Raw genomic sequence first — 23,012 nt, forward strand, 5'->3', positions numbered from 1 at the left:
TTCCAAAGCAAAGGGTCTAGTTTACAGAGTCTACAATGCAGAGTTCATGCCTTGGGTAGGGTCGGAATCACATGTGGCCTCTGTGAGGGCTCTGGACAAGTTTTAGTGAAGGTTGCTGGGCCACGACAAGAGCCTACCCTCCATTGCTCACTCTCACAAAGGACACCAGGACAAGAGCCCAACTCACGATTACAAAGCTTCTTTAGCGAGGTAATGGAGGAAAGGGAAGACACAGTCATCTTGCCCTCAAGCAATTCTTCTGCTGGCTTGGCCTGTCTCAGAAACCTCTTGTATAACTCAATCTGAAGGGGTGTTAGCCTGAAAAAAGGCAGCCAGGTCAGTGGGAAAAGCTGAACAACACTCTGCCCTCTGAAGACATCTTGAAAGCCCAGCCATACTTCAGAAGCTAAGCTTTGATCCACTAATTCCATACCCTTCAGTTGAGTTCAGTACCTACAACAAACCACCTGCTCAATCTTCACAGGCAGGTATTTAGAAAGGATATCAGATGTTCTCCGTATCAGGCACCTAGGGAAAATAAGATAAAAAGGCAAGGGGCTCGTAAAACTACTGTGCTAACTACTGGAATAAAAGCTACCACCCTTAAAAAAGAAAAGCTACCACCCAAAGGACCAAGACTGGCTCTCTTTTGTAGTATCAACTGTCAGACACCCATCAGCCCTATGGCAAAGATATCTGTATCAGGGTCTCAGTCATGGGAACACAGACCTTTGAAACAGCCTAATGTAGACTAACAGCTCTTTCTCTTCCCCTTCAACCGGCTGGCTGATCTTAAGACAAAGCTGAGGTCTCCCAGTGAGCCTGGAGCTCTGACAGGAAAAGCAAACTGCAAACCACTAAGCTCTCAGGGGAGTTTCTGCCAAATGCCTGCTGCCACATGGGCCTAGGCTCAATAAAATTAAGCCCACATCTCCTGGGCAGACCAGGAAGGATAAAGATCCAAGCACTTAAGAAGTATCTCTTAAAAACACTGATTCTCCTTCCCATCATTTAAAATTGGTAGAGAGAGGTAGCCAGGCAGTTGGGAAGGGCAGGAGGACTCTTACGATATAACCCATCAAGTATGCATACCTCCTCTGGAAAGAGGAGTCCAGAATGTATATATGTATCTGGCCGCTGGGCTATGCAACTCCCATGAAAAAAATAAGTCCTCTTAGCCTGGGAGCCACACCCATCTTTCAGATTGTCTTCTACTTGTCACAGAACCATGGGGCCTGGGGAGAGAAGCCTGGTTCTTTAAGTCTGAGACTGACTGACAAGAAGCTTCTGAAGTACTACTGATACTCCAAGGTATATTGTGCCTAGGAAGTCCAGCAGCTTCAAAGAGCTTCCTTGCAGGTTTGTAAACAGACCAAAACCAGACCACAGGGCCCAGATCCCACCTACTTCCTAGAATGCCAGCCTTTAAGGGCTCCAGACAGGTCAAGTCCCCTAAAGGATTGGCCTTGAATGGCTTGGGAAGAAATTTTGATGACCTCCCTTGGGGTCATTACCCATTCACAATGCTGGTGAGCTCCCGAAGTCTCTCCTCTCCTAGCTTCCTGTCTGCCTCACTGGCGGCTGCATCTCGACCCTTCAAAATTGGCAGCTCAAAGTGCTTCTTGAACTCATGGGCAGTCCCTAAACACAGAAGGGAAAATTAAAGAATGTGGAAAAGGAATAATTTTCCCACTGCTAGTAATGGAAGACTACCTTGTCACAGACCAACCTTCCTATCAAGAACAACAAAACTGAAGATATAGGCCAATTCCTGTTTAACAGATCAAAGAGATACTAAAACAGTGAACATCTGAAAGGCCAAATAGAAAGATGGTAGATTAAAACCCAAAGATTAATTACAGTAAATATAAATGAATTAAAAAGTCCAATTAAAAAACAAAGATGGTCAGGGTAGATTTTTTTTAAAAGCCCAACTACATGTTGTTTATAAAAGATTAAGTAGCATGCATTGGTACAGAAGTATATGCAACAATGTGGATGAACCTTGAAAACATTGTGCTAAGTGAAAGAAGCCAAACACAAAAGGTCACATATTGTATGATTCCATTCATGTAAAATATCCAGAATAGGCAAATTCATAAAGACAGAAAGCAGATTGTGGTTACCAAGGTTTGGGAGTAGGGGTAAATAGGGAGTGATTGCTTAGTGGGTTTAAGGTTTTCTTTAGGGATGATGAAAATGTTTTGGAACTAGACAGGGGTGCTTGTTGCACAACAGTGTGAATATACTAAATGCCACTGAAATGTACACTTTAAAAAAGGTTACATGATGTGAATTTCACTTCAATTTTTAGAAAAAGCAATTATTTGATAAAATTTAATACCCATTCATGATAAAAACACCTAGGAAACTAATAAAAGTCCTTAATCTGATAAGAATATCTATAAACAAAAAAGCAAACATTTTATTCAATGGTTAAATATTGAAAGATTTCCTTTTCCCAGGATCAGCAATGAGACCCATTGTCAACTCCTCTATTCAGCACTGTGATAAAGGCTCTAACCAGTGCATAAGACAAAAAAGAAATGTAAATCATACAAATTAAAATGGAAGACATAAATTATCGTTATTTGCAGATGACATGATTATATATGTAGAAAACTCCAAAAGAATTTACAGAAACTATTAGAAAAAAAAATTAGCAAGGTTTCCAGATACCAAGACTATTAGTCCAGGTCCAGTAGATGTACCAAAAATCAACTGAATTTCTATTTACCAACAAAAAGTAATTATAAATAATAAAAACTTGGAAAGATATCATATAATTGCATTAAGAAAACATTACAAACCTAGAAATAAATCTAACTGAAGATGTATAATATTTCTCTGCAAAAAGCCATAAAAGATCACTGAAAGAAATTAAAGATGATCTAAACAAATAGAGGAACAGGCCATATTAATAAACTGGAAGATTTCATACTATAAAAATATCATATCTTTCAGCATTGATCTATGGATTTAAAGAGTCCAATAAGGATTTTTTCTGGGGGGGTAAGGGGGTGCAAAATGATGAGGTGATTCTAAAATTGACATGGGAATGCAGAGGGCCAAGAATATCTAGAACAATGTAGAGGAATAGAATATAGTTAAAAGGCTCACACTAATACATATCAAGACTTATACTAAGCTACAGTAATTAAAGCAGAGAAGTACTGGAGACAGACAGACCAGTGGAACAGAAAAGAATCCACATAGAGCAACATATATATGGATTTTTGATTTATGAAGGTAGCACTGCAAAGTAAGGGGAAAAAAGTCTATTGGTACTAGGTGAACCAGACATCCATCATAAGGAAAAAGATGAATCTTGATCCCCACCTCATACCATACATAGAGATTAATTTAAGATGGATTATAGATTTTTTTTTTATTTTTTTTTTTTTTGAGACAGAGTCTTGCTCTGTCACGCAGGCTAGAGAGCCTAGCTCACAGCAACCTCAAACTCTGGGCTCAAGCAATTCTCTTGCCTCAGCCTCCCAAGTAGCATGCCACCACACCCGGCTAATTTTTTCTATTTTTAATAGGGACGGGGTCTCGCTGTTGCTCAGGCTGGTCTCGAACTCCTGAGCTCAAGCAATCCTCCCTCCTCAGCCTCCCAGAGTACTAGGATTACAGGCGGTGAGCACTGCACCCGACCTCTTTTATTTTAAACAGGCAAGGTCTCAATATTTTGTCCAAGCTGGAAATTCCTGGGCTCAAGCGATCCTCCTGCCTCAGCCTCTTGAGATGCTGAGACTACATGCATGCACCACTGCACTCAGCTACAGATTATAAATTTTAATATGAAAGGTAAAACAATAAAGCTTCTTCCAATACATTTTCATGAAAAACACTCAACAAACTAGGAATAGAAGTGAACTTCTGGCTGGGCATGGTAGCTCACACCTATAATCCCAGAACTTTGGAAGGCCAAGGGGGGAGGACTGCTTGAGGCCAGGAGTTTGAGATCAGCCTGGGCAACATAGCAAGATTCTGTCTCTAAGAAAAAAAAAAATTAGCCAGGTGTGGTGGCATGTACCTCTACAGTCCTAGCTACTGGGGAGGATAGGAAAAAAAGAAGTGAACTTCCTTAACCTAATAATGGACATCTTTGATTAAACATAGTTATATGACACAGCAATTCTAACCCTAGGTACATATATTCAAGAGAAATGAAAACATATGTCCACATAGAAACTTGAATATGAATTTATAGCAGTATTATTCCTAAAAGCCAAAAGGTAAAAACAACCCCATTGTCTATTAACCGATGGATAAACAAAAATGTTTAAAAATGGGCAAAAGACAAAGTCAGGTACTTCATGAAAGAGGATCTCCAAATGGCCAATGAATGTAATAAAAGATGTTTGACTTTATCCATCATTAGACAAATGCAATGAGATAGCACTAAACACCCACCCATTTCAGAATGACTAAAACTTTTTAAAAACCCAAAAGACAAATATTGGTGATAATATAGAGCAAGAGTTGGCAAACTACAGCCACGGCTAGCCACTTGCTTTTATAAATAAAGTTTTATTAGAACACAGCCATACCCTTTCATTTACATATTATTTCTGGCTGTTTCATGGTACAATAGCAAAGTTGAATAGTTGTGGTAGAGACAATATGGCCTGTGAGCCTAAAATGCTTGCTCTCTAGCCCTATTAGAAAAGGTTTGTTGATCCCTAATGTAGAGACACTGGAATTCTCATGTACTCCTGGCAAAATCATCATTTTGGAAAACTGGAATATCTACTAGACCAGAGCACATACATAACAAACATATGACCCAGCACTTCCACTCTTAGGACAAAAATGTATACTATGCTCATGTAAAAACATGCACAAAAATGTTCACGGCATCATTATTCAAAAAAATTAAAAACTGGAAAGTACTCAACAGAATGGATAAATTCTAATATATTCATAAAATTGAACAGTATACAACAATGAAAATGAACAAACTACTGTTACACATGACGTGGATGAATTTTAAAAATGATGTTGAACGAAAGAAATCAGATGCAAAGGAATATATACTGTATAATTTCATTTACATAAAGTTCAAAAATAGACAAAACCAATCTATAGTGTCAGCAGAGTGTTCACTTCTGGGGTGAAGGACAGGGTAGTGATTAGAGGAGCAGCTGCTGAGAGGATGGTAGTAACTGATCTGGTGGTAGGTACACAAATGTGTTCACTTTGTGATAATCTTGCCACTCAGTAGGTTCTCTGCCTAAAGGGATTCTCCTGAGCACTGGGGTTGCAGTGGCACTGAACAAACCCTTCCACAAATATCTGTGTGCAAGAACTGCTCAAATGGTGGTTGCCAGGGGCTGAGGTAAGGGAGGAATGGGGCTTTATTATTTAATAGGCAGAGCTTCAGCTTTGCAAAAAGAAAAAATTCAGAGGATGTATGGTGGTGACGGTTGCACAATGTGAAGGTACTTACTACCACTGAACTGAAATACTCAGAAATGGATAAAACGGACTGGGCCTGGTAGCTCATGCCTATAATCCTAACACTTTGGGAGGCTGAGGCAGGAGGATTGCTTAGTCCAGGAGTTGGAGATCAACCTGAGCAAAATAGTGAAACCTCATCTCTACAAAAAAATAGGAAAATTAGCCAGGCATGGTGGCACACACCTGTAGTCCTAGCTACTTGAGAGGCTGAGGCAGGAGGAAGATCACTTGTACTCAGGAGTTTGAGGTTGCAGTGAGCTATGATGACACCACCGCACTCTAGCCCAAGCAAGAGAGAAAGACCCTGTCTCAAGAAAAAAAAAAAGGTTAAAATGATTTAAGAAAAAAAACAAACTGCCCAAGACAGTCTCCTCTGAGGCCAAAGCTCTTGTAAGGGAGCCAGGATATGAGGAGCAAAAATATTTACTTCGGGGTAACACAGCTCATGAGGACACATTCTGTATAGCCCCTGCCACCTCTGCAAAGGAAAAATGGCCAAACTGGGCCTTTCTGCTCAGCAGAGCCAAGACCTCCCCAATGGCTTTGCTATTCCCAGACAAGAGAAACAGTCTTTCAAGAGTATTTAGTGACCCACACATAACTAGCATTCTCTCCTTTATACTCCCAAGGACAAGGCAAGGCTCCTCTCCAATGTGGCAGACAAATTCTTACCTAGGATGCCTGAATTAACAAAATGTACCAAGCTGAAATACTCAAGCAGATCATTCTGGATGGGGGTCCCGGAGATGAGCACCCGCCGGCTGGTGTTCAAGCTGTCCAGGGCCTGATAAGTCTGATTCTCAGAGTTCTTGAGCCTGTGTCCCTGCAAGGGAATTAATTCGCACTCAGAGTACAATGTGCCATCATTGCATGGGTAGCAAAGTCTTGTGTAAGTAGGAAAACAGGAGTCACAAACATGACAGGTTCTGGGACCTTGGAAACTAAGTAGGAGGCAGCATGAAAAAGTTCACTCACTTGACTAGGGAGAAATATTAAGCTCAAAAGGTAGACCTTTAGTTTCCAGACCACTGCTACATCCATAAAGCAAGGATTCCCTCTGTTCCCTCTCATCCCTTTCCCTGCCATAACCTCCAGAGCCTTGGCAGCCCACCTGTCCTCTTCAGAGACCATGTAGCCATGTTACAGGGAACTCTCCCTCCAACCCAACCAACCCAGAACCTTCTGAGCCAGATGCCTTCTATATTATCTCCAGGGCTTGTCATGACCTACCTCCAGTGCTGAAGGGACTTGGCCCACACTCCACCTCCCACTAGAATCCACACCACTAGTATATGTAAAGAGCCTCCCTCTGCCTCCCATGTCTCTTCCCCCATCCTTAATCTCCCTGTCCCCTACCCCTGCCCCCCACACCTGTGTTAATTCTTTCTTTTAAGCCTTTTTCAAGAAAATGATAAAGGACCATACTGCCTTCCCTCTTTTTCCAAGAACCACGAGGGCAAGATTAGGCCTGTGCCTTCTCTATACCCACCCCCCACTCAGCCCCACACTGGGCAAGACACACAAAACTCAACCACCAGTGAAAGAATGAAGAAACAAATAAGCCTTGCTCTCTCTGGTCAGCCTTTGACAATGCAATTAGACACAGACCCGGGCACGGTGGCTCAAGCCTATAATCCTAGCACTTTGGAAGGCTAGGAGGATCACTTGAGCACAGGAATTCAAAACCAGCCTGGGCAATAGTGAGACCCTGTCTCTATTAAAAAAAAAAAAAAGAAAAGAAAAATTAGCTGGGCGTCAGGGCATATGCCTGTAGTTCCAGCCACCCAGGAGGCTGAGGCAGGAGGATCAATTGAGCACAGGAGTTTGAGGCTGCAGTGAGCAGTGATCACACCACTGCGCTCTAGCCCGGGCAACAAGCAAGACTCTGACATACATACATATATACATAAACAAACACAGACCCTCCACTGACTCTCCCATCTTTAGGATCAAGTTCAGAGTTTTTTAAGGGTATTAGCTTAGCATTCAAAGCTCCTCTCAATGAGGCCTCAGTGTCCCTGAGCTTCTCTGAGCTTATTGTAATCCAGGAAGCCTTATCTCCTCACCACTCCTACCACTGATTTCCTTATGTCTCTTTGCCCATGCCACTCCTCTGCGTAGAGCTCTTCCACAGGCAGTGGAAGAGCTCAGTGTCACCTCCTATGCAAAGCTTTCCTCAATGACCCCAGACTGTTGGTCTCCCTCACTTCTGTGCAACTATGGCAGTGTATACATAATGGCTGCTACTATTTATTGAACCTTTTTAACATGCAAGGCACAGTACTAAGCACTTTACCTATATTCTCTTCTATAATCTAAACAAGAGGAAATTATAATACCCATTTTAGAGATGAAGAAGCTGAAGTTCAAAGAGGGGCCGTTATCCAAAATTATGCTGGTTAGAAAGTAGTAGAAATGGGATTTGAACTCAGGTCTGACTCCGAAGTCTGGGCACTATAGTAGTCTGCGTCTCATCCACTGATACATATGTTAGCGTACTAATCACACTCTGCTGTACTTTATCTTCTCAACTAGGTATGAACTTCTTAAGGCAGAGACTTAAGAAGTTCTGGCCATTTCATATTCACCGTTATAATTTTAGTGCACAGGACAAAGCTGTTCACAGAGTACTGCTCAGTGAATGTTAGCTGAATTAAAGAATGAATTTAAAAAGAATTAATAAACACAGAATTTTAATCTTTAAAAAATTATTAGAGGCTCTAAGCACTAGCCATAAAACAGAAGGCTTAGACTTCTGAGTTGAAGAGGGAAATGAGACTTGAAACTTGTGAGGAAATTAACCATCAGGTCCAGGGAAAATGGGCATCAACAGTTAGGTCCCAGACAGGCACGGTGGCTCACACCTGTCATCCTAGCAATCTGGGAGGCCAAGGCAGGAGGATCCTTTGAGGTCAAGAGTTGAAACGAGCCTGAGTAAGAGCAAGACGCTGTCTCTACTAAAAATAGAAAAAATTAGCCAGGTGTAATGGCATACACCTGTAGTCCCAGCTACTCAGTAGGCTAAGGCAGGAGGATCACTTGAGCCTAGAAGTTTGAGGTTGCTGTTAGCTAGGCCTGATGCCATGGCACTCTAGCCCTGGCAATAGAGACTCTGTCTCAAAAAAAATAAGTAAAAAATTTTTTAAAATTAAAAAAAAACAAAACAAACAAAGAAAAAAAAAAAACCAACCAATTAGGTCCCTCTAAACTGAAGCTCCCCAAGGGAAGGTATTGTGGGATCCTTAGGGCCTGACACATAACAGGTACTTAATAAATAACCCAGCAAATGAACTAGGCTGCCACGCTACCCTGTGGGCCTCTATGGAAGGAAGGTCGACCTCAGCTCCCTATTGGACCAGTCACTGAGGCTCCAGACCCAGCTCCTGCCACCATCGCCTATAGATTTAAAACACAAAGTCTGGCATATCAGCAAATCAAATGTTTGGCTAGATGAAAAGTTCTCATAATTCTAATTTACAAGCTGAATTTCTTCTGGCTGAGTTCTCAATTTATTCTTTTTTAAAATAAAAAATCACGCCTAGATTAAATACCACGACTTCCGTCTCTAACAGGAGACCCATGAGTAGCATTCATGTATTTTATGCATCTCCCCAGCATCTTTCACCTGGCTTGCTTTGTGTTCTAGCATTTGTACGGGAACATTCATGGATCGGGATGAGGAACACAGGGACAGCGCTTCTGTACCTGAGCCAAGCTGCTCCTTATACCAAGCATTCAAGGCAGTAAGGCATAGCAAAAATGGCCAGGACTTAAGATCTCAGACCTGCATTCAAGTTCCAGCTCACTATGTACTTGCTGAGTGAACCTGGGCAAGTCCCTGCACTTCCCTGAGCTCCAGTCTCCTCACCTCTAAAACCAGATGATAGTGATGATGTCAATCTCTCCCCTATTCATATACTTTTAAAAAGAGTGTCTACATATCATCTGGATCAGAATCATGTCCCTTTCAAGTAGACCCTGTTCCATCCACTCTATAAATAAAAAAAACTGAGTCTCAGAGTAGTATCATCTGTGGAAAGTCATGCTTGTAAGGGGCAAAGCCAAGGGTGATGCCATGGGTTCTGATTAAGAATCAAAGATTTTGTACATGAAACTTATTACGGGCCGGGCACGGTGGCTCATGCCTGTAATCCTAGCACGCTGGGAGGCCGAGGCAGGCGGATCATTTGAGCTCAGGAGTTTGAGACCAGCCTGTGCAAGAGCGAGACCCCGTCTCTACTAAAAATAGAGAGAAATTAACCAAACAACTAAAATATATACAAAAAATTAGCCGGGCATGGTGGCGCATGCCTGTAGTCCCAGCTACTCGGGAGGCTGAGGCAGAAGGATTGCTTGAGCCAAGGAGTTTGAGGCTGCTGTGAGCTAGGCTGATGCCATGGCACTCTAGCCTGGTGAACAGAGATTCTGTCTCAAAAAAAAAAAAAAGTTATTATGAAGAACTGTGCATTCCAGGGCAAAATGTTAGCTGGGAGAAAGCAGCTATGGATGCTCAGAACATGAAAGTCTAGGATGGCACCTGCCCTTTCCAGGGTCTGAACAGGACAAACTCTCTCCTCTGGAGTAGGATGACTATCTTTCAGGACTGTGGGCTCCTCAGGTCTCTGACAATTGACAAAAAGTTGACAAATAAAAAGGTAAACAAGTAGAAAGGAAGGCCGGGGGCTGCAGTGTAACAAGAGGCAGCCTAGTCCCGTGTGGCCGGCACAGAGTCAGCTCATAAAACAGGACAGAGTGAGAAAGAAGAGGAACACTAAAGAGTAGAAAAAAAGTCTCAACGCTCCCCAGTCCTTAAGGGCTCAGCAGCTACAGTCTGCCTTCTTCTCCCACAACGCCCTGGTCTCTGGACCAGGCTCCTGGCACAGTCCCCCTCCATGGTGGTGAAGCAGAGGCCAGGGCCCCATATCAGAGCAGTCACATGCATACCCCACCTCAACCCCACTAAGTCCCTTACTTCCACCAGAAAGAACAGCCCACCAGCGTATCAGGACTTTGTAGACATGCCAGAGAAGTCCAGCAATGACATAGTTCACAACTAGCAAGCTGGTACCCAAAAGTAAGCTCTTCTCCTGTCCCCCTCCCTAAAGTCCCTCAGACACATGCTAATCTATAATCCCCAGAGAACAGTCAAGTTTGCCAGTTGGTTGACAGGGCCAAGTCTTTTAGCCACCTCTCCATTAGAGTCCCAGGGGTGTGCAAAGGCCCTTAACTCTCCCCAAGAGGTACAAACAATGGCAGCAGCCTCAGGGTAGCCAAGCCCGAGGGAGTCCTGGAAAATTCTCTATAGTAGGAAGCTCCCTGCCATCTTCACGACTTCCTAAGCAATAGCATCTCTACCAACATTAATGCATACTGAAAAAGGCCAGGAAGTAATTACTGCCGTATTTCCCATAGTCCCAGAGAGAAGGAACTAGAAGTCAACACAAACTACCACAAAGCATATCGACTGTCCACACTGGGCTTTCTTATCTCTGCTTTTGTTCATGTGAGTACTCCCAGCATAGAATAAAAACCAGAGCTGACATTTACCAAGGCCTTATGGCATACCAGTCACCGTGATAAGAGCTTTCCCTCAATCACTTCATTTAATCCTCACAATAACCATAAGGCAGATATTATCACCCCATTTTACTGATGTAGAAATAGAGGCTCAGGTCACTTGTCCAAGGTCACACTACTGATAAGTGGCAGAGACAAGAAATGAATAAAGGTCTCTGACTCTAGAAGCTATTCTCCTAAACACTGTACCATATGTCTCTCCACCCACCCAAATCCCTCTCATCCTTCTTTGGTCTATGAATGTTATCAGGAGGCAACAAAACCTATCAGCCCACAGCACTCACTCCCTACTCTCCTTGGAGTTCCAAGCACTGTTTCATCCCTCCTTCGGCACACTGGTATCACAGGCTCTCCCTCCCACTTGTCTCCCTCAAGGCAGCATCCTCTGTCCTCAGGACTCCCCAGTGACTACTACAGCCCTTGGATGGCAGTGCTCAGTGAGGAGATGACCGACTTTCTCCTACCACCCAGACTGCTGAGAGTCAAGTACCTCATCACATATGACTAGACCAACACTTCCTCTCTGGAGGACTCCAACATGAAGGCGGAAGGTCTCATAGGAAATGATGAGGATGGGAGAAGGCACTCTGGCTCCACGCTGGTTCATGAATCCTTCTACAACAAAAAAGGTGTTAAGGGAAAAAATCAGAATACCTTTAACAAAAAAAATAAACACAAAGAAACAGTTCAACAGTTCTTCAATTGAGTCTGGAAATAACCAACTATTTTCAATGGCAATTCTCTTGTTCCCCTGCATCGCCCTCAAGCCTGGCCACAAGTGAGCATACACACAAGAAAGCAAGCAGCAGGCTGGGTAGAAGAGTGCAACCATCTTTGTTGAGGCTTCATACCCAGTTTTCGATCTATCTCGTCCTTAGATCCTCCATCGATGGCCAGAGGTTGGATTCTCCCTCCAAGCCATTTTCCAACCTCATTGTACCAGTTCTTCACCAGGCTGGAGGGCGACACCACCACCGCCTTGTCAATTTCTGGCTTGCACTCTGGACTCTGGCGCAAAAGCGTCCACATCAACGTGATGCACTGCAGCGTCTTTCCCAGGCCCATCTCATCAGCCATGATGCAGCCATGGCTGCCAGGGATGCGCCGACTGGTGACACACTCCCACAGGAACTTCACTCCCTGGGGAATAACAGCATTCAGCCCAGCCACTTTGGCACCTACACTGCTGCTTCCCAAAGGATGGCAGTCTCCCAGGCTCAGCCCCTAGCCCCACCCCTCATTCCCTTCACCCTCATTTACCTCTCTCTGATGAGGCCGCAAAACCTTACTGAGAATAGGATCAACAACCACATGGACAGGGAGTTTTTCCCTGAGAAAACACAGCAGAAAAAAACAAAACAAAACAAAACAAAACATGGTGCTCAGACATGAGCAAGGGCATGCCCTTGGGGAGGTTGGGTCCTGCTGATGCAGAGGAAACAGAGGCAGCTGCCTAAAAGAGGACATTCTTGGCCTAGTAACCACACCATAAAACCATAGCAAATTCTTGCTCTAGGAGTTAGCAAGTTAGGAGAGAAGGATGGGTTCCCTGTGTCATCACCTCAATCACGCCTCCTCCAGAGTAAGCATGGCAGGAGGGATGAGGAACCTTCACTAACTGGTCACGACCACATGCTCCTCCCCAAGTACTCTCCTTTCCCAACTTCCTACACTGGATGGTGCAGTAGTCATGACAGCTTTCTGAAAACATATGCCAATCCCAAAGAGAAATCACACTGAAATATCCTCCGCCCTCCCAGGAATGTGCACGTACAGAGGACCAGAATTGCGCAGGAGATACCAATGCACATACTTGTCAAGCTTCAACTGGTCATGGGCACTCAGCAGGGGAGGCTCATACAGAACCAAGGCACCTTCTTCAAAGGGGTCATGGAGGGCCCGGCGAACCCCAGCTCTTTTCAGGCCCAAAGCCCGAGAGCCCAAAGGACCTGCAAACCAACAATCATTCTGTCACCGAAGCCTCTGTTCAGAAGCTCCAGCAGGCCCAGCTCAAACACTGTCCTTCACATAACGTTTCCTGAGATCCCATATGACTCTCTCTCTCCCAGAACTCCTCCAAACCCTGTTTGAGCACCTCTATCTGACCATTATCTCATTCTGCTTTGGATCAGAGGTTTTCCCATTTTATTTCTCCCATTCAACTACAGACTTCTAGAGGGCCAGATCTTGTTCATCTCAAGTCTATCCTGGAAAGGTCTGAAACCTTAAAGGGGCCTTTCAAGTCTGAAAGCTCTTGAGAGCCGGTCTCCTCCCCACCCCCCAGCCCCAGTTTTAGCACAATGCTGTTTACTACAAAGGACAGGGAAAAAGTCTGTAGAATCTAGGTCTCCCACACAGTCAACCTCATAAAGGAGATGCTACTGAATGCACTTGCACCTAATGAAGCCTGGGTCCATCAGCTACCGAGGCCCACCAGGTGCTTCCGGAGCACTGGCACCCCCCCACCAAGAAGATGCAGAGCCCTCAGTCTTGGCCACCCTTACCGACACTAACACAGCTTTCATGCAGGCCTCAGGAGGGCCACCCCAAACCCAGCCACCACTGGACTGGCACCTTCTATTTTCAGGTAAGCTTATATTTACAAAAGCAGAGGTTTTTAACTTATTCAGGCACAATTTACACATGACTGATTCAAAAACTAGAAAAGTCTCTATTTTACCTTGATAATTTGGAATGGGGATTTTGAAAGGCTTTGACAAAATGCTTCGAATAAATGCTTCCTATAAAGAAAGGAGAAATAGGGATTCAGGACTGATTGGAGATGTAATGGGACAATATTGTTATCATATGCTCCACATTAGGTTTTATGCAACAGCTTCCATCTTTCAGGCTTTATGTAAGGTTCTACAAATACCTAGGGACAACAGGAGCACTTAGCCTCAGTCAACCATGAGGCTCAGAACCCATTCACTCATGAAAGAACATGCCAGTGAGGACACCTGGCTCTTCTGTAGGGTATGGCACCCTAGGGTACAATATCGTTAAAATAATAATAGTAATATTAACAGCAAAAATGACAATAATGATGGCTAACAATGTAAGCCTCTTGCATTCATGTTATTAATACCATTTAATCCTACCAGCCATATGAGGTCCGTATATTACTGGCATTCCTATTTTATAGACGAGCAAACTGAGGTTCAGAGTGATTAAGTCACTTTATCAAGTCACACAGCCATTACAAATACAGGACTTTCCTGACTCTAGGGCCCTTACTTGGTTTTTAAAATTAGTCCATCATGCCCAGCTAATTTTTCTATTTTTTTGTAGAGATGGGGTCTCGCTCTCGCTTTCGATGGTCTCAAACTCTCAACCTCAAGCAATCCTCCTGCCTGGGCCTCCCAGAGTGCTTGGATTACAGGCATGAGCCACCTCATCCAGCTGAGAAAATCAATGTACATTAAATAGGAAAAATATGATGAATATTTTTTGTAATATATTGGAAGACAGAAAAAGAATGTGGAGAAATGAACTTCATTATTACACTAAATAACGTGACATGGTTGGTGATGAGCCAAATCCTTTATTTATTTGCACATTTCTTTATACCTGAATAAAATCTATTTTATTGACTATTTTTTCTTTTTGAGATAGAGTCTCACTCTGTCGCCCTGGCTAGAGTGCAGTGGCATCATCATATCTCACTGCAGCCTTGAATTCCTGGGCTCAAGCGATCCTCCTGCCTCGGCCTCCCAAAGTGCTAGGATTACAGGCGTGAGCCACCGTGCCTCGCCATATACTCCAAATTTAAAAAACCAATACTTTTAGTAGAACCCAGGAGCCACATGTTCTGCAGGGAGAACCACAGGCTTGCATAACTGGCAAAGGAGAATATGAAGACCCCTGGCCAAAAACGTCTGACAGCACAGCCTGCAAGACTTGGAACAGCCAGCTTTCAGGAATCTCATCTGATAATACTCACCAGACTCTGGCAGAGGAAGGAGAGAAAACATGCTTTCATTCTTTGTTCATTTAGTTACTGATAATTCATATCATCCTTTCCCTCTGATCCCTCCTCCCAAGGCCAAAGCTTCCCATTTCCACAGATATTCACCCTACCAGTTATGCCTGATCTCCTATATCTCAACTTATCACTCTCTACTAGCTCCTTCTTATCAGCATTTAAAGCATGCTTAACTCTCTATCTTAGACACAAAAATTCCTTTGATTCTTTATCTTCTCCCCTCTGCAGGCAAACTTCTAGAAAGAGTTGTCTGTCTCCCCTTCTCTACCTCCCACTCCTCCTATCTGTCTTCTGCCCCGCCCTCTCCTCTGAAATGATTGGCCAAGATCACCAATGGCCTACATGACCCTAATTCCAATGGACATGTGTCTATCCTTATCTTACCTGATGAGGCTGGCTACTCCTTCTTCTGAAATATTCTCTGACCTTGACTTCCATGACACCACTCTCCCACCGTTTCGCTTCTCTGGGATCTCATGCTCAGTCCTATAATGGGCTTCTTCCTCTGCCTAACCCCCTTAAAAGTCAGTGCTCCACAGGGGTCAGGGTTTAGCCCTCAGCTCTTCTAACTGCACATTCACCCAGATGCTCCAATACACTTCTGAGGTATAAAATATCTCTATGCTAATGACCCCCGAATCTGTTTCTAGTCCATACTTCACTCCTAGGCTCCACACCCACATTTGTAACTACCTCTAAACCCAGATAACCTACAGGTACTTCACACTCATCATGTAAGGTTAACGTCCTCATTTCTAAGGCTGCACTATTACTTTTGTGGGCAGGCACTTTTGCCTTTTGGGCCTCTTCCTCCATAAAAAAAATTATATCCTATGACTGTGTTGGTATAGATAAATATAATCCAGGTTGGATTCATCACTATGTACTTTTTTCCTTCTGATTTTAAAAGGAATTAAAGGCTGCCATTGCTAACTCAAGTGCTGCTTCTAGCTCACTGGTCTCCAGCCAAAGGAGAAATGAGGTAAATACGACCAGTGGAAAACTACCCAGGAGTGACCACAGAAGCCACTTGCAAGAGTGCACCCTCTACTGGAGGAGTGAGGAAACCTCATCGTTGTAGGCCTGGTACCGTGGCAGTCCCTGAGATCACATATCAGAAATCCAGCAAACTTCCCTTCCAGCATCTGGTATAAGAAATTGCTTAGGACTTCAAAACAGATATGCATTTCCAGAGTACAGCTCTTGGTGCTTTTGCAGGAGGCAAGTGAGACCTATCTGGTTGGCCTTTTTGAAGGCACCACCAACCTGTGTGCTATCCATGCCAAATGTGTAACAGAATCCACTATAATGGGAAATATTTCATTCTCAACAAAAAAAAAAAAAAAAAAATTTTCTATTTATTGGTAGTTCTGAATGTTAGATTTTTTTCCCCCACGAGATCAAAAGGTATCTAAGTATATGGCTGTGAGTGAAAAAGTAGGTGACAGAAATCAGATATTGCAGTTTTTCCATTTTCATTTGTGTGTCAATTTTTAATATAAATGTGGAGACATAAAGCAGTGAACAAGTTTCAACAGTTCAATTCTATAACAATTATAAATAAACCTGTTAAATTTTTCTAGATAATGGACATTTTAAAAAAACAAGTAAATTTCTTATTGACAGCACCTAAAAGGAGTTTGTAGCATTTTTATCCTACAGTAGATTCCATCGGTTCACTATACTTTTCTGAGTTGCCCCACATGCAAAACATATTTTTAATATTATCTGTCTTCTGTTCATGTAAGTTTGCCATTAAAACACAGCACATTAAACTATTTTAAAAAAAAGGAATTAAAACATTTTGTGGGCTAGGCACAGTGGCTCACACCTGTAATCCCAGCACTTTGGGAGGCCAAGGTGGGAGGATCACTTGAGGCCAGGAGTTCAAGACCAGCCTGGGCAATATTGCAAGACCCTGTCTCTACAAAAAATAAGAAAAATTAGCTAGGCGTGGTGGTGCATACCTATAGTCCAAGCTACTCCAGAGGCTGAGACAGGAGGATCCCTTGAGCCCAGGAGTTTGAGGCTGCAAGTGAGCTATGATCGCACCACTGCATTCCAACCTGGGCAACAGAACAAGACCCTGTCTCTTAAAAAATTTTTTTAATTTTATGGGCCCCTAAAAGTATCCTGGGCCTCATGACTACAGTGCTCGCCATATCACTCCCACCAAATGCTATTCCTTCTCTGTGCTCCCTATCTCAGTACATGGCACAGCCATCTACCTTGCCCAGTCTGAAAGCTCAACTTCATCCTCCATTTTCCCTCTCCCCACATGCAATCAAACCAAAGTTCTTCCACTCATAAGTCTTTTTTTCCCCTAGCTCCAGTCTCTCCCACTCCTATGGATTTTCATCCCACCCCTACTTAAAATACTTCAAAAGCTCTTCAGTGTCCTTAAAAGTCCAGTCTGTCACAGCATGGATTACGAAAGGCCTTCCACTCCCAGCCTCTACACAGCACTCCAACTCTCATCTCCTACCACCATCTCCCAACTGATCCAGCCATAGAAAACCCTTTTCAGGACCCACCTCTTTCTCTTCCTGCCAGGCTTTCAAACAGGCTGTTTCCCCTGGCATATTTTCTATTCCTTTCACCTGGCTAACCCCTCATATCCTTCAGGACTTAATCATCCCGTCCCTGGAATGCAAGTCTTCCCCAGCCTCCAGACTGTTAGACCCCCTGCTGTGTACTCCCACCCCAACTGCATTTATGTCATGTAGTTACAAGGGACAACTCGAACAAATCCTGAATGAAAAAGTCTGAGGGGGCTACATGTCATTTTTTAAAACTTAAAAAAAAAAAAAAAAAAAAACAAACCTTAAACGTGTTACTTAGTGAATTATATACATATGGTAAAACTATCATAAAAAAGCAAGGGATAGGCTGGGTGCAGCAGCTCCTGCCTATAACCCTAGCACTTTTGGAGGCCGAGGCAGGAGGATCGCTTGGGCCCAGGAGTTGGAGGCTGCAGTGAGCTATGATGATGCCATTGCACTCTAGTCTGGGCATCAGAGCAAGACTCTGTCTTAAAAAAAAAAAAAAAAAAAAGGCAGCAAGGGACAATGAACACAATTCAGGATAGCTGTACCTCTAGGGATGGGAAAAGGGGTTATGTTGCATTGACAATGCTCTAGTGTCTGGGATAGTGGGTTCACAGGTGGTTTTTGTTTTAAAACTTAGGTGTTATATATATATTCTTTTGCATTTATCAAATAGTATATAAAACTGTTTTTAAATGTTTGCTGAATGTACAAATGACTAACCTCCATTACATATTCCCATTTTTCCTTCAAAAGCTTACCTCAGCATTCCAGCCCAGGTGACAGAGCAAAGATTCTGTCTCAAAAAAAAAAAAAAAAAAGCTTTCCCCAGAAAGCTTGATGGAAAAAGCTTTGGAACTAGGCAGATCTACTCCACCCACTGACTACTCTGTAACATCTGGCAAATTACTTAACCCCTGAGACTCAGTTCTCTCATCTAAAAAATGACAATTAAGTGAGATAGTGCACAGAACCTGCCATGGTGACAATTAAGTTTTACTTTACTGGAGAAAACACATGGAAGCCACAGGACTCTGGTACTCCTTAAAACCATACGCAGAGTCAGAGACTGAGCTGCTTCAAGCGTCCCACCACAGCCTTCCCTCTCTTCTACTCTTTCTTCAGGAATCTGAGCCATCTGATGCCTGGTGCCCTTGTACTATAAACAAGGCACAAATCAGGCAGACATCTCTGAGCAGGCCACGGCAACTGTGGGCAGGCCCAAAGCCCCCACAAATGTCTATCTGCTGGCCACTCTATAGGGCACTGAGGGAGTCTACAGGGGTGTGAATCTACCTAGGCAAGATGACTGGGCACACACATACACACACAGGTTGCGGTTCTGACTTACATGTTGACTGCTGTCCAGACAGGGTGGTCGATTGGTTAGCTGACTCAAAGGTTTCCGAAAAGGAGACAGGAAACACTCCTGGATCTGAGTCTCACTGCTGGATTTCCGTTTCTTAGGAATCTAGGAGACAGAATTGGGAAGGCTGAAGTCCAGAGACCATAGAGTAATGGAAATTACTATTTAAAGTGCTTATTAAGTTCTAAGCTTTGTGCTAAATTCTTCATATTTAGTATTATGTATCATCTTCATAGCAACTCAATGATATAGGTTTATTATTATCCTTATTTAATAGGTGAGAAAACTAGAGCTTAATCTGAGGGCGGCAAAGAAGAGGTAAATGAAGTGGGTCTGTGAAGATCAAATCCACCTGCAGCATGGAATCACAGTGGCCCTAAGGTTTTTTTTTTTTTTTTTTTGCTTCAGAGACAGGTTCTCACTCTGTCACCCAGGCTAGAGTGCAGTGGCACAATTATAGCTCACTGCAACCTCAAACTCTTGGGCTCCAGGGATCCTCTTGCCTCAGCCTCACCAATAGCTAGGACTATAGGTGTGGCTCAATTTTTTTTTTTTTTTGTAGAAAAAGGGTCTCACTATATTGCCCAGGCTGGTCTCAAGCAATCCTCCCACCTCAGCCTCCCAAAGCTCTGGGATTACAGGCATGAGCCACTGCAGCCAGCCTGTCCCAAATCTTCACTCCAAAAGCTCAAATGAATAATTGAGCAACCAAATGCTTCCCTATTTTCCCAAAGGAGGGACAAGAGTACAGCTGTCCTCAACTCCCAAGCCACTGAGGCCACTCCCCACTCATTCTACTTCATGGTAGTGAGGTCACTGGCACTGAAAGCATTTTCAGGGGCAACCAGAAATTGACAGCACCATGCATGACCCAGCTGCAAAGAATGCTGCCCCGAGTTCAAGTCTGAGACCCATGTAAGTGGCAAGGGGCAGCCAATGTGCCTCCCTCACAGGTAGAGGAGCCCCCTGCACACCAATGGTACAACTACTGAGCAAGCCCCACCAAGCCATCAGGCAAGAGCCCACTTGTACCAGCTTGCCAGGTTATCTGAAGCTCCAACGATCCTATAAGATACACCTGAAACAAATGCCAGTTCCCTCTCCCCTACATGCCTTTACTCACTGCCTCTGCCAAAAAAGTGCCTTTTAGTCCTTTCTTAGCGGATCTCATCCCTCAAAGCTCTGGTTGCCAAGCCCTTGCTTCTTTTTTTTTTTTTTTTTTTTTAGAGACAGGGTCTCACTCTGTCATCCCAGCTGGAGTATAATGGTGCTATCATAGCTCACTGCAGCCTCGAACTCCTGGGCTCAAGGGATGCTCTTGCCTTAAGCTCCCAAGGAGCTGTGACTACATGCATGCATCACCATGCTTGGATAATGTTTTTTTAATTTTTATAAAGACAGGAGTCTGTCTAGGTTGCCCAGGCTAGTCTCGAACTCCTGGCATTAAGCAATCCTCCCATCTTGGCTTCCCAAAGTGCTGGGATTACAGGCGTAAGCCACCATGCCTGGCTGTCCCTGCTTCTTGAACTGCTTTCTCTCACTGAGGTACATGCTGCATTGTCCCATTTATTTTGGTTTAAATAGCTCCTGCCCACAGCCAGCCCCAGAAAGCCTCCAAGACAGGAAGCAGAGCACAAGAGCACAGGGCCCAGTTCAAAGTAGAACACACAGTACTTGAGTATGAGCAAGGACTGAAAGGGACCACCCCTTATATTTCAGCCCAAGTGAGCTCAGGACTCTAAGGCAGGCCCAGAACACTCTACTGTTCTGTGACACTGGGCAGGGGACAAAGAGCAAAAGAACAGCTGCTAGTTACTGTTGTGCAGCCCTTTTTTTCCCCAAAGGAGTCAAAGGGCCAAACCCAACCACTCTTTTGCTTTAGAATACTCTTTTCCACCAGAAATACTCTTTTCCACTCTTTTCCTGGTGGAAAAGAGTATTAGCTTCTATTGACTACCTTGAGGACAAAGATTTTATTAATTTTGTTCAATAGCTGGCACAAAGTGAGTACTCATTAAAAGTTTACAGAACATATGAAAGGGCCATCCGGAGGTGACTATGTAACCCAAGAAAACAAGTCCAGGTTTCCATTCTGCTCAGACAGCCCCTCGTTCCCACCTTCCCTATCCCACTGATTACTCACAACTGCCCCAGGCTGCCAGTCTTCATCGTCAGAGGATCTGCCTTCAGGTTTTCTCTTGGCCAGCTGACTGGGAGCTAAGCTCCGCCTCTGTTAAGGGAAGAATGGGAACTGAGCACCTGCGGGGATTCTGCAGCCAGGGCCCATTAGACCCAGACGCAGGGCTACTCCCAGTCTCCCCTAAGTTCACACTTACCATCCTGGGCCCAGGAGCATAAACCATCAAGTACCCATCAGGCGAAGGTCAAAGGAAGTAGCAGCTAAGAATGCAGGACCAGGGTCTGATATAGAGGGGATTACTATATTATTGAGAGGATGGGCTAATTAAAGAGGATGGGGATAGAGGGGATCCAGCCAGGGGCTGGGGTTTGGACCCAAACAGAGTGTAGGTCGCCAGTTAGCCTAGGCGGCAGAGCGGAGTTGGGAAAAATGGTCCCAGCTGGAGTGAAAGAAGGTAGTTTCGCGGGGGAGGGGGCCGTAATCAAAGGCTAGGAGAGAGAAATTGGGGTTAAAGTCCAAGGCCTGGGAAGCTCAAATCTGGAAAAAGGGGATTTCCCGGCGCTGCATGCTGATGCCAGGCCCGGACTGAGGGAGGTCGAGCAGGGATCCAGGCGGGGCCAGCAAAAGACCTAGGTTGAGAGGAGAATCCCAAGAAGGGCTGAAAAGAGAGGCAGAGATGGATTCGGGGCCAAGCAGCACCCCCTTTACCCTCCTGGTTCCAAAGCGCGCGTTAACAGCCGCCAAGACTCTCCGACCCGCCAGGCCCGGTCAATCGAACCTCCCGCCGCGCTGCCACTGCGTCACCCATTGGCTACGTTCGATGAGTTCGGCGCTCGCGACCGCGGAAGGGGAGGGCCTAGTGCCGAGCCCAGTGAGGGGTCCGGGCTCTGGCGCCAGAGAAACGAACCGACTTCTAGGAGGTGGGACTTGGGTGGAAGGGCGAGGCGTGCGGAACCGTGCTGGGAGGGCCAAGCCTGACCGAGCCGGGCCGAGCCGGGCGGAGCAGAATTGGCGCCTGCGGGTTGGAGTTCTGTTCGGGTCCCTGGGCCTTTGTTCCAGGCCCGTGAGCTAGCCCCGCAGAAACTGAGGGGGCGATTTGCACTGGACTGCACCGCAGAGGAGTTACCGCCGGTCCCCATTTGTAGACAGCCGAAAATAATGAAAGGCAGCACATTACTGCGAGTTTGACCGGGCTTTAGAGCGAATTGCTCCTTCCCTGGTGCCGGACCTAGAGCAGAAGGTCCCAGGTTCAAATGAGGACTCAGCTCACCCGGAGGGTGGGGAGAGGCATTCGACCCTGACTGCCACGTGGTGGGCTCAGGCAGCGGGATCCCTGAGAGTACGTGACTTTCACGGTCTGAGTTGTCTTGAAAGAAGCCGCCTTCCTTTCCTAGGCCAAACGTCGTTGGTGGAAGCGTGGTTTTTGGAGTCAGACTTAATTACCCAATCTCTCAAGCTTTCAGTTTCTTCACATCTAAAATGACATTATACTAGTACCTGCCCCACAGGGTTATTCTGAGAATTAAGTAAATTAATGTGTGTACTCGACACAGTGCCATACACAACCTAGGTGGTCACTAATAATGATAAGGGTATACACATAGCATTTACCACCAGGCATAAGCTTATTAGATATAATAATTCATTTAATGTCCACAACTGTGAGGTAGGTTTATTATTGTCCCCATAAGTGAGGAAACAGGCTCAGAGAGGCTAGGAACTTGTCACAGGTTACACACCTACTGAGTATAGCCAGGATTTGAATTTAGGCAAAATCAGTCTTCAAAGTCCTTGTTCTTTTCCACCCAGGAGAGGGAGGGCCAAAACGTGGGGTTTTGTGGAGCCTGAAGCTTTTGTAAGTACTTGTTGAGAACTTCTAAAATTAGATACATATATTGATACTTATTTAGGGTGAGGAAATAAAACCACAAC

At 44.5% G+C, this 23,012-nt stretch overlaps 1 protein-coding gene across 2 annotated transcripts in view; it reads right to left on the bottom strand.

The window, feature by feature from the left end:
* The window catches only part of RAD54L (RAD54 like), a 27,422-nt gene extending 5,577 nt beyond the window's left edge, over positions 1-21,845 (bottom strand). The window contains exons 1-13 of one of the 2 annotated variants that reach the window (XM_045545512.1): positions 21,789-21,845; positions 21,277-21,361; positions 21,084-21,170; positions 18,926-19,045; positions 13,724-13,784; positions 12,857-12,992; positions 12,304-12,373; positions 11,895-12,183; positions 11,534-11,658; positions 6,139-6,289; positions 1,515-1,641; positions 454-528; positions 188-318 (exon numbers count right to left, since the gene is read on the bottom strand). In XM_045545512.1, coding sequence (XP_045401468.1) covers positions 188-318; positions 454-528; positions 1,515-1,641; positions 6,139-6,289; positions 11,534-11,658; positions 11,895-12,183; positions 12,304-12,373; positions 12,857-12,992; positions 13,724-13,784; positions 18,926-19,045; positions 21,084-21,170; positions 21,277-21,303 — 1,399 coding nt within the window. In that variant the 5' untranslated portion in view covers positions 21,304-21,361; positions 21,789-21,845. Of the gene's footprint in view, positions 1-187; positions 319-453; positions 529-1,514; positions 1,642-6,138; positions 6,290-11,533; positions 11,659-11,894; positions 12,184-12,303; positions 12,374-12,856; positions 12,993-13,723; positions 13,785-18,925; positions 19,046-21,083; positions 21,171-21,276 lie in introns of both variants that reach the window. The other variant, XM_045545511.1, reaches the window with a different exon arrangement.
* Between the last annotated feature and the right edge of the window lie 1,167 nt (positions 21,846-23,012).

This window comes from Lemur catta, chromosome 3 (genome assembly GCF_020740605.2).
Source record: "Lemur catta isolate mLemCat1 chromosome 3, mLemCat1.pri, whole genome shotgun sequence".
NCBI lineage: Eukaryota > Metazoa > Chordata > Mammalia > Primates > Lemuridae > Lemur > Lemur catta.